The 11,792-nt window shown below is 45.2% G+C and overlaps 1 protein-coding gene across 6 annotated transcripts in view; it reads left to right on the top strand.

Annotated features, from left to right (window-relative positions):
• The first annotated feature begins 1 nt into the window (after position 1).
• The window catches only part of LOC102454764 (cohesin subunit SA-2-like), a 108,635-nt gene continuing 96,844 nt past the window's right edge, over positions 2 to 11,792 (top strand). For 2 of the 6 annotated variants that reach the window (XM_075916026.1, XM_075916018.1), the window contains exons 1-3: positions 134 to 271; positions 2,394 to 3,041; positions 11,290 to 11,374. In XM_075916026.1, the coding sequence (XP_075772141.1) occupies positions 2,998 to 3,041; positions 11,290 to 11,374 (129 nt within the window). In that variant the 5' untranslated portion in view covers positions 134 to 271; positions 2,394 to 2,997. The other 4 variants (XM_075916025.1, XM_075916029.1, XM_075916028.1 and 1 more) reach the window with 4 other exon arrangements.

Genomic DNA, 11,792 nt, shown 5'->3' with positions numbered 1-11,792 from the left:
GGGGTCTGTGGACTGGCGGGGCGGGCGTTTGGCTGCCGGGGAGGGGGGGGGGAGAGAGGGACCACGGTGGCGAGTGACGGCTCGGCAGCGTCACGTGACACCCGGCCGCGCTCTGGTAGGCCGATTGGCCGCGCGCGCTCGCGGGATCGGGGCAACTTGGGTCGGGGGGCCGAGCTGTGCGCGCGGCGGGGGCTGGCGGGCGGGGTCGCTATGGCTGCGGTTAGCGCCGCGCGCGCGGGGGTGTCACGGTTTGTGCCCTAGAAGGTCCGGGGTGAGTCGCGTCCTTAATGCTTGGCCTGGGGGGGGGGGGGGGTAACGCGTTCGCACAGCCTGCTCGCTCCTGCCCTGTCCCCCTCCCCTTGCACCCCCTGCCCCGTCCCCCTTTTGCATCGCCTCCCCCCGTGTTGCATTCCGCCCCTCTGCCTTGCAACCCCAGGGGCTACACGGTGCTGCGTCCCCTCGTGCATCGCACTTCCCTCTGCGCCCTCCCCTTGTGTCACGTTGCACCGCACCCTTCTTGGGTTACCTCTGTGCTGCAGAAGCAAAATGCAGGGCAATGTAGCACTTTAAAGACTAACAAGATGGTTTATTAGATGATGAGCTTTCGTGGGCCAGACCCACTTCCTCAGATCAAATAGTGGAAGAAAATAGTCACAACCATATATACCAAAGGATACAATTAAAAAAAATGAACACATATGAAAAGGACAAATCACATTGCAGAACAGAAGTGGGATTGGGGGGGCGGGGGGGGAGGAAGGTAAGTGTCTGTGAATTGATGATATTAGAGGTGGGGAGAGTGGGATGTCTGTGAGCTAATGATATTAGAGGTGATAATTGGGGAAGCTATCTTGGTAATGGGTAAGATAGTTTGAGTGTTTGTTCATTCCTTCTCGGAGAGTGTCGAATTTTAACATGAATGACAGTTCAGAGGATTCCCTTTCAAGTGCAGATGTAAAAGGTCTTTGTAGCAGAATGCAGGTGGCTAAGTCATTTAGAGAGTGTCCTTTCTGGTTAAAACGGCAAGAAACTTTTTTCTTTGTGATCTTGTCTGATATCTGTTTTGTGGGCATTAATCCTTTGGCGAAGTGTCTGAGATGTTTGTCCAATGTACATAGCAGACGGACACTTTCGGCACATGATAGCATAAATTATATTTCTGGATGCGCAGGAATATGTGTTCTTGATCTTATAACTCACTTGGTTAGGTCCAATAATGGTATCAGCAGAATGAATATGTGGACAAAGCTGGCAACGGGGTTTGTTGCAAGGGAAGGTACCAGGGTTGGTATTAGTGTCGTATGTCCTGTGGTTGTTGGTAAGAATCATCTTGAGGTTAGGTGGTTGTCTATAGGAGACTATGGGTCTGTCTCCCAGAGCCTCTTGGGAGTATGGTATCCTGTTCCAGTATAGGCTGTAGTTTCTTGATAATGTGTGGACAGGTTTAAGTTGGGGGTTGTAGGTGATGACAAGTGGTGTTCTATTGTTGGTTTTCTTGGGTCTGTCTTGAAGTAGATGGTTTCTAGGTATTCGTCTGGCTCTTTCAATTTGCTTTTTTATTTCTCCAGGTGGGTAGTTGAGGTTTATAAATGCTTGGTAGAGATTCTGAAGCTTCTGGTCTCTGTCAGTGGGATTAGAGCAGATGCGGTTGTATCGAAGGGCTTGGCTATAGACGATGGATTGTGTGGTGTGTTCTGGATGGGAGCTGGAAGCATGTAGGTAACTGTATGAGTCGGTGGGTTTTCTGTAGAGAGTGGTGTCTAATTTTCCATTGTTGATTTGTACTGTGGTGTCCAGGAAGTGGATCTGTGCTGCAGTGCACTGATTCCCTTCTGCTCTGCAACCTCTCACTCCTCCCCCCTCAGATTCGACCCTCCTGCTCTACAGAGTAACCCTTCTACGCTGCAACTCTTTACCGTACCCCTCTCCTGTATTGCAAACCACCTGTGCAACAGTGAGAGCCCTCTTACCTGCACCCTGTCATACATTTTTTACTCTTGCATTACTCTCCTTTTCAGTCAGTTGTATCCCCTTCTTTGGATTATACCATTTTATCTCCAAAATAACTGATTGCTCGTATTATCTGCAAATCCTTAGCATCACTTCTCATCAATGGGGGATACCTTCATGTTTCCTGTGTTCTCTGTAATGTTGCAGTGATATATATATATATGAACCCACATTATATCATAATTACCTTTTAAAACCTAACCCGCTCTGTAGAATTGTTCATAGTGGCTACTTGCTCTGCTCTCCACCTTCCTCTCACAACTTTGATATATTATTTTGAAGTCATTGCATTTAAAATTAACTTGCTATTCTGGCTTTCTTTTTAATTAATGTGAAGAGATTTTGCTTGCTAATTTCTAGCCATTGATTTTTTTTCTTGACAGGTTCGCTGCTGCTTCTGTGACAAGAACTAAAGAAGTGGAGTTTAGTCTCTGCTGCTCTTAATTAGGGTTACCATACACCAGCGTTTCCCTGGAGAGAGCCTCTTTTTTGAGCTTGCTTTCTCTGGGTGGGCAGAGTTTTCAAATAACAGCAAATGTCTAGGTTTTTGCAGGGCAGGCAAGCTGAAACTCAGAAAGAACCCCTATTGGTCTGCTTCCCAGTTCACCTATCCACTCAGCTAATTGGTCCTTTCCTCTGCAACCTACAGCTGGATCCCACTAACCAAAGCCCCTATCCCCTCTCAATCCTAGGAAAGGGGTTCCAGGACTGTCCCACAGGGAGGTACTGACTGAGTGTAGTCACTGTGTTTTGGGCTAATAACAGCTTCCCTGCCAATATGATGTTGCCCTCCCCTCTCCAGTGACTACCCCTTCTGCAGATATCCTCTTCCAGTCCCCATCACCACTCTCACTCCTTGCAGTGTCCGTTTTTTGGGAACATGAAATATGGTAACCCTACTCTTATTCCCATTCCTGGCGGTGTTTCGCAAACACGGTGTGGATCATGTCAGCTTGCTGTCTGCTCTGCTGAAATGATGTAGCAGAAATGATAGCCAAGGCCTACACCACTGGTAACCTCCCCATCCAAAAGTAAGTCTTGACAATGAGGGGTCTCTACATACATTGTTATTTTGGTATATTGCCTGTGGTATATTGTCCTGTAGTCACTGGTTGGGTCCAAAATGCATGGCTTTGGGAGATTCCCTCTACTGAGTATTTGCTGTTACTGACGCCTATTTTTGTTGTTTCATTGAAATATATATACCATATACAGTAAACTTTCGATAATCCAGCATCTTTAGGACCCAGGGGGTGCCAGATTATCAGATATGCCGGACTGTCAGAAGGGGGGACTATGAGGGGTTTGGGGTGGGGTGGGGGGGATGCCACCCCAGACTCCTCATAGCCCCCCCTTCCGATAGTCCAGCTCTGCCCCAGGTGTCCGCGATTCAGCTGCTGCTGGTCAGTTTCAGCAGCGGCTGAATCGGGGATGCCTGCGGCAGAGCAGCTGGGGTGCTGCTGGGTTGGTCCTGCAGCGCCGAGGAACGGCGCTAGGGGACCAACCCAGCAGCATCCCAACTGCTGTGCCCCAGGCGCCCCTATTCCTGGAACAGCCGCTGGTCAGTTTCAGCAGCGGCTGAATAGGGGTACCTGGGGCAGTGCAGCTGGGTTGGTCCCGTAGCGCCACCCCTCCGCGCTGCAGGACCAACCCGGCAGCATCTTGGCTGCTCTGCTCCAGGCATCCCCAAGAATCTTTTAAGTTACTGTGTGATTTTGCACCCTCATTGACTTGAGGAGGAGTCTGCCTGCCATGAAAAATGTGCAGAACCTTAATTTAAACAATTTGTTTCCTTTATTGTTCCCTGATAAGGCAGGCCAAGAAAGAGTTTGTGAAGTCCCTTGCTAAAGGCGTGCACACTAACTGTATGAGGTATTTTTTAAAGTACTTTAGCAGCAGGAAGCCTGCCAAATAGGCAGTGGGATGATAGTATTTCCAAGATGTTAAAGGAGTACTCAGGACAAGACAAGATCATTGCACAGAAGCTAAATTAATTCTTTGCCATAGTCTTTGCTGCAGAAGAGATGGAAGAAACTATGCTTTTTGGGTGACAGATCTGAAGAACTATCTCACACTGTGTCAGTAGAAGAGGTTTTAACAGAGATTGATAAACAGTAATAAATCACCAGAATCTAATGGTAATTCACAGAGTTCTGAAGGAACTCAAATATGAAATTGCAGAACTACAGGTTGCATCTCTAAAATCCGGGATTCTCTTGTCTGGCAACATTCTTGGTTGCTGGGCTGGTACTGGGGAGCCCAGCCCTGGCGACAGTGGAGATGGCACAGTGTAGAACGCAGCCTCGCCCAGCTGAGGCAGCGGGGCTGGCAGCACAGTCCCTGCTGGGCCTACATAGGTGGGAGTGCAGTCTTGCCTGGGCCAGTGCGCAGGAGTGCAGCCCCAGCTGGAGTCAGCTTTTGCACATCCACACAACACTCTTTGTGATGGTGGAGTACATCTACAGTTGGTGCTCTGTATTGATAGAGAGAGCAATGCACCAGTGCGTAGCTCTTCCACGGTATAGCTTGTCACCATCTGCTGCTAGGAATCAATCACAGTGCCTCAATGGGGCAGGCTCACCATCCTATGATGCAGTTTTCTCCATCCTGTCATTCCATGGGCTTTGGGCTATGTTTTGTGCCACTTTTCAGTTTCCTCTGTAAACTGCATGCCTGCCATCTCTATCTGAAAGCATGGATCCTATACTGCTCTCAGTCTTATGGTGAGTGTTATGAACACAGTATGACTGATCCTGGAGAATTTCATGAGCTGCAAATCTGATAATGACATTGTGGTGTTGGCCCTATTGTGTGTCATGGAAAGATTGCTGATGTTGCCTGGGGGTGAAGTATAATATGATTTATGTGGTTAAGGCTCTCCAATCTGACTAGAAGGTTTTAGGTTTGTCCTCCTTCCCCAGGTCACAGAAGTTGAGAATTATGAAGCTCTGTGTTTGTAAGTGGATCTGGGGGCCCATAGCAGCAGCCACACTCACAATGAGGATAGTACCAAAGTAAAACCATTTTTATTGTGACAGGTATTAAGATGGCAAACAAAACAAAGCAAACAGCACTGATCACGCAGATTGATTCATTCACCGCTGAGGGTAGCAATAACAAAATCTGGTTATATAGATTGTATTTATCTAAGTATACAGATAGAGTTACCTAATATAATACCATACTTATGTACCCTTCTATGAGAAGAGTGAGTGTGAGAGACCAGCCTCACTCTGCCTGTGGGACTTTGGTGCTAGGTGAAGTATGGAAAATTAGTAAGCAGAGCAATTTAGAAGCAAAGTAAGGTCAAGTAAAGTAAAGGCACGAATGTGAAAAGAGAAGATCCTAATTAGGAAGAAGAGAGAGCTTGTGCTCGAGCCCTGAGCTTCCTTATTTCCATAGCTTTTATCCATCTTTTTGCATCATTAACACCCAGCCTCTAATGGCCATAACAGATTTCCACACCCTGAGAATTTGTGGGTACACATACTTGATTGGTGATAAAGGGACAGCTTTTGAATATGCATGAATAATATCAGCTGATGCCCCCCTGGACTCATTCCCAGATGTGGAAAAAGCGGGAATTGGTGGTTAGGTACAAGAAGGCCTGTTTCCTTTAAAAAAAAAAATGTTGGTTGACTGGGTCTTGCAGATTTTGGGCCTATTTTAGGTCTCATGAGGCACTGAGTCACATACCCCATCTGTGTACTGATCCAACTAAAGATTACGCTACAAAGTCTTCCATAATTTCTAAAGAGATATTGAAGATATTTAGTTAATTTCTAAAAAATATTAACCCTTATCACACTACACTACTTCTACAGCCAACTTATAGAGGATAAGTCAAGTCCTGCAGGCCTCGCATTACTGGCATCACTAAAAATGTAGTGAAAGGGATAGGACAGGAAAAGATATAGCTTGGCAGGAACACAGTTTGCACTCATGGAGCAGCTGCACATGATGGACCATTGGTTCTGGGCCTGGGAAACCCTTACACGTGGGTTGACATTGTGATGCAGATATGGGATGAGCAGCAGTGGTTACAGAACTTGCCTCTACCCTCTGTCGCAGGGACATCAAAGTGAGAGCTGCCATCATGGTGGAAAAGCATTAACAGCAGTTAATGGCTGGGCGTCCTGCCCTGAAGACAGTGTCTTGCCAAGAGCAGTGTAAAAGTGATGGCAATTCCATACCATGTCATCCTTACTTCTGTACTGTTATTGGTGTTTGTGCTGCCTTCAGAGCAGCTTGGTATTGAATTTGATATCTGATTCTGTGCTTTCTCTTGGAAAATATAGTCCAATGACTCGCCTGTCACTTAAATCACTTCTGTATCAACTAATTGGAGGACGGTTATGTGATGCCAGTTTTTTAAAATGGTTCTAGAGATGATCCTGATAGTAAGATTAACTGCAGTACCAGACAAAGTGGCTGAAAAAGAAAAGAATTATCAGATACCTAGATGAACGTGATTTGTTGGACTCAACATGGCTTTTGTAAAGGGTAATCATGCCTCACCAATCTACTAGAATTCTTTGAGGGGCTCAGCAGGCACATGGGCAAGGGTGATCCAAGGGCTATTGTGTTCTTGGACTTTCAGAAAGCCTTGGATAAGATTCCTCATCAAAGGCTCTTAAGCACAGTACGTAGTTATGGGTAGGGCCTTACCAAATTCAGGGTCCATTTTGGCCAATTTCACAGTCATAAGATTTTTAAAATAATAAATTTCATTATTTCAGATATTTAAATCTTGTGTTGAAACTGTAGGGGTCATGTCCTAAAATGGGTTGTGGGGGGGATTATGGTATTTCCACCCTTATATCTGTGCTGCCTTCAGAGCTGGGAGGCTGGAGAGCAGTGGCTAATGGCTGGGCATCCAGCCATGAAGGCAGTGTTTTGCCAAAAGCAGTGCAAAAGTAATGCTGGCAATACCATACATGTCACCCTTACATCTGCACTGTTGCTGTTGCCTTCAGAGAGGCTGGAGAGTGGTGCCTGCTGGCCTGGAGCCCAACTCTGAAGACAGCGTCACTGTCCGCAGCAGTATGTTTAGGTGTCTACACTCTACAGTGGGCTAGCTGGAGTCCCTCCTGTCCATGGTGGGCCCTACAGGGTGAAGCAGCTCTCTGCCAATGGTAGGTGGGGAGTTGCTCTGGCCCCGCGTCAGTTAACCCATCACCTTAATGGGTGATACTTATTGGTTCACATCCCTATGTGAATGATGGGTTAGGGAAGCTGTCTGTTGAAAGGAACTGGATAACAGTCTGCCTGGAAGAAAAATGTGTGCACAGTTTGAATGTCTAGTGAATGGGAGAGACTCTCCAGGTCTCCTGGAAAGATAAAGAAAGGCAGATTAGAGGGATTTGAAAGTAGGCTATATGTCTTTGGAACTAACACCAATCTATACCTGGTATGGGAAGTTGAACATTTACTGATTCTTTGGGTTGCTGTTTAAATGAGAGGGAATTTTCCTAATTCATTCTGAGGCGCATTCTTTTTTACTTTTGTTGGTCCTGTCCTAATATGGCTTCTGTGTAAGATTCTCCTTGTGTGTGAAGTTTAGCATTTGGATGGTGCTTAGAGATCAGTAAGAGGCCTATTGCACATGTCATGTAATGGATCCTTGTCCCAAAGAATTTCTAACCTAGATGGAAATCCTACAGATAATAGAAAGAGGGCGGGAAGGAAAGGGATGCAGCATGTCATTTTCTTTTGTTAAATTATTTTTAAAAAACAGAGCACTATGCCCAAAGATATGTTATTGACTCTTTCTAGGTCGGTGGGATTATGCTATAGCATGGTACTTCATGTTGCATCACAGTGCAGTGGGAACAGAGGCAATCCCATATTTCAAGTGATCTAAAAAGTTGAAGCATTGGCATTGTGGCATGGTTGCGCCTTATAGCCTAGTTAGTGGAAGTCCTATATATATCACTTGTGTGAAGTAAATGCCATTGGCCAAATTCATCTCTGCTGTAACATATGTGCCTTGGTTTTAGATCACCTTTCAGGCTTCTGTGTGGGAAAGAACCACTTGCTATAAAGTTTTTGTTGAACTGAATACTAAACAATTCTTAGAAGCAGTAATCTGCATGCTCAGACATGACCTGGGTTGAGTTGTCTTACAATGAGATCTTTACGTTTCCCATAGTTTAAGTCCCTGTATTATGTCTGGATTTGATTACAGAAGCTGTGAAATATGCGTAGGCATCATTGGAACATGTACTAGCACTAATATTTCTGTACATTATATTGGATGAGGTGGGGGCAGATAGTGCAGAGTTATATTGAGCATTATAACAAGTATTTTAAGTGTTTAAAAGGATTGTGCAAATAGTGAAGTGATTGGCTATGCTCTGTGGTGGTTTTTCTAGTAAAACAGCACAAGAAAGAATGTGTTAGTCCAGCTACATAATGTTATACCCAGGTTCAAAACTGATGGAGAGAGAAATTATTTATGTAGAAGAATAAAAACAAAATACACTCTTGAATCATTTTAATTAGTTAGTGAGCTACAAAGAATTAAGGTCTGGAGAGATCCATCTGGGATCAGGAAAAGAACGTGTGTTTGAAGAACAAGCTAAATATATGTTTAGTTTTTTAGCATCTCCATTTTTGATCTAAAATGTTTTAAGCAGCATTTGACGGAACCACTTACTTGTCTGCAGCTCAGAAAATAATAAATCAAAGAGAAATATTTGATAATTCTTGCATGTAGTGGCCTGATTTGACTGTTACCTATAATCCATCTCGCTACATTCAAACTAATTTTAAATTAATAAAATTTATCTAAGATTTTACTCACTCCGGATTGCTGTCTCGGCGCTCAGTTCTTCAAATATGTATGTACATTTTAAATTTTACTGTAGTGAGAAGTCACATTGAAACCAATGAGACTCCTCACATAAGCCTCCTGCATACATTATATGGGGCTCATGTAGCAAAATACTAAAACTATGTGGCAGTCATTGAGAGTCTAATTCTGCTGATACTGAGTAGTCACTGTAGATCCAAAAAGTAAATTTAAACCTACCCTTTATTATCACCAGTAAAATATACCGGAGCCTCAATTCTTCAAGTGTGTATGTAGTGACGGAGTCTGTTCTGCAGATTGCAGTTAGTTGCAGGAGTGGGGCAGAGTGCATATTTGTTCCAGTAGGGGTTCTAAGGAAACTAACAGGTCAGTCAGGGTATGTCTATGCTACAGCATTATAGTTAATTCTAAATAAGTTATTTCGAAATAACGCGTCTATGCACAAAATGCATTTCGAAATAGCGTTTTGCTATTTTGAAATAGTGCGTCCACACTGAGTGGACGCTGAATCGCATTTAAGGCAAGCGGGAACCAGGTCCGGTAGGGCATCAGGTCAGGACTTATTGTGTGGGGTTGCTTCCTGAGGCTATCTGATGCCTGTGCTTAAAGGGACCAGCCCCTCCTCCACCCCCCGGACAGCCAGTTCTCAGCTTTCCCTGCTTGCTTGCCTACCTCGATGAGGGACAGCAAAACATTTTGTCTCTGCGTGCTCTGGTTTCCCTCACTCGGGACACCACAGTACTCTGCAGCATGGAGCCAGAGCTGTCCCTGGGTACTCTGGTGCTTCTCGTGGACACGTTGCTGAAAGCCTGGCTGCTCTTTCTGCAGGCTGCCATCCGGGAGGTCCATCTGGGGGCTGTCAGTATTCAGGAGGCTCTGTGGGAAAGCTTCTATCCTGAGGAGCACTAAGAGCCTCCCTGGTCTGCCCCACTGGGGGCTTGTGCCTCATTCCTCCCTCACGTGCTTCCACTTACCCCTCTCCAACCCCCCTTCCTGATGTAAAATAAAATACACGTATTTTCATGAACACAAACTCTCTTTGTTTAACAAAACTCGGGGGAAAAGGGAGGAATGAAACTCTGGTGAGACTGGGGAAAGGAGGCGGGAGAAGAGAGGGTGGGAGAGGGGAGGGGGGAAACCTGGGAGGAGGGAGCTGGAAGGGAGAAGCAAGGGGAAGAAGAGGGAGGGGAAGCTCAGGGCTTAGGGTTGGGGGTTTCACCGGACCAACCTGATTGTCATGCAAACCTGCTCCTGGGTTCGCATGTGACCTTTGATGGCCAGGCTGGCAGCTATCCTGCCATAGACGGCTGCGTTCCCTCCTCTAGTGTGGAGATCGTGGAAGTTGGGGGCATCCCCCCCAAATCTGAATAAGGTCCATGATCGCCACCCTGAACCAGGAAGGCGCCTGCCTTCTCCGGACCCTGGCAGGCTCCTGGGAGCTGGCAGACTGCTCCTCAGGAGCAGTGGAGGGTTGGCTGCTAGTGGCTTGCTGGCTCATGTTTTGGGGCCACTGGATTGGGGCAGTGACTGCTGGCTCTGGGCTGGCAGGCTTGGAGGTGGCACAGGCACTGTGGCCAGAGTCAACCCCTTTAAGGGCTCCAGGGAGGGGGGGAGGGAGAGGAGTGTTCTTGGTTGAGGCTGGAGTGGCCACAGGGCACCCTGGGAAGGCTGGAGGCCCCCTATTTTGAAATAAGTGTCTACACAGCACTTATTTCAAATTAATTTCGAAATAGCAGTTTGGCTGTGTAGACGCTAGTAAAGTTATTTCGAAATAACTTTGCTGTGTAGACGTACCCTAACATTCATTGTTATGGTTGTATTTTATTGCATTAGGAGTAACTGGATGAAAGTCGGTGGCTTGTGTTAGACAGGAATTTGGAGTTGATGATTTAATGGTCCCATCTGGTCTTAAAATTTATTTCTCTTAAATTTCAGATGCCATTGATGGGACTATTGAAAGATAGTGACTGCGTCACTGATGCGAGATTCTCTGTAAATGTTTTTCACCTTTTTGTTGCATAGGTAGTTGTGAAAAATAATTGAATCCCATATTATTTATGCATAAAGTTATTTTTAAGTTAAGAGATTATAGAATAAAAGGGGTTACCATACCTCCTATTTTTTTCTCCCATCTTTCCTTGCCTGCTGATAACCAATCAGTTCATTAAAGACAGCTTAAAATAGCCTTTGTAAAGCATGTTCACCTTGGAAAATGCTGAAAAAAGATGTAATTTCATTACAGATTAATCAAATGGCTTCAAAACCCAACATGGAGACTGTGCAAAGATAAAATAGGCCATGATTTTCATCCCAAATGTTGACATTTTAATATTTAACTTTCTGTTCTTTGGATGCTACTAAGCCTGTTGTGGAGACAGTGCAAGTCTGTTATTTGGGTGCAGATCAATATGTTCACAGGAAGTCCTATATATCTTTCAAAGTTTTTTCTGTTTATTATGTCCCAGAGAAAATGTCATCCATGATGAGACTGTGCCTGAATCCACTGTACAGAGTGGCAGCTCTCTGAGAAATGGCAACTTGCAAACTCCAGTGAGTGCATGTTTTCATTATATAAATTAGTAGCCTGTTGCATTGAATAAGTGGGTGGAATATTGCAAGGCATAGATACTGGGGATAAAGACCTTCTAACCTCTCATTTCATGAGTAGAGTTTGATTCGAAATTCTCTTGGCATCAGGAATCGCAATCAAGTCACTTTGGGATATAAGCTTCCTTAAATGCACAGTATATGCAGCTGATATTAATGCCAATGTAGTGCTTATCCTGTGAGTGAATAGGCAAACCTCCATGCTTGTTTAGCAAACCACTATTGCTATACGCCCTCACAATGGTTGGCAACCACTTGGCAGCTGCTCATCAGTTACAGTCTCCTACTTAAGAATATTCTTGCTAAAGGAAGCTTCATCTGGCATATCTTCTTTATCCTTTCCCCATACTGCTCTGCTTGA

Source organism: Pelodiscus sinensis, chromosome 1 (genome assembly GCF_049634645.1).
Source record: "Pelodiscus sinensis isolate JC-2024 chromosome 1, ASM4963464v1, whole genome shotgun sequence".
Lineage (NCBI taxonomy): Eukaryota > Metazoa > Chordata > Testudines > Trionychidae > Pelodiscus > Pelodiscus sinensis.
This window is presented reverse-complemented; position numbering and strand designations above follow the sequence as displayed.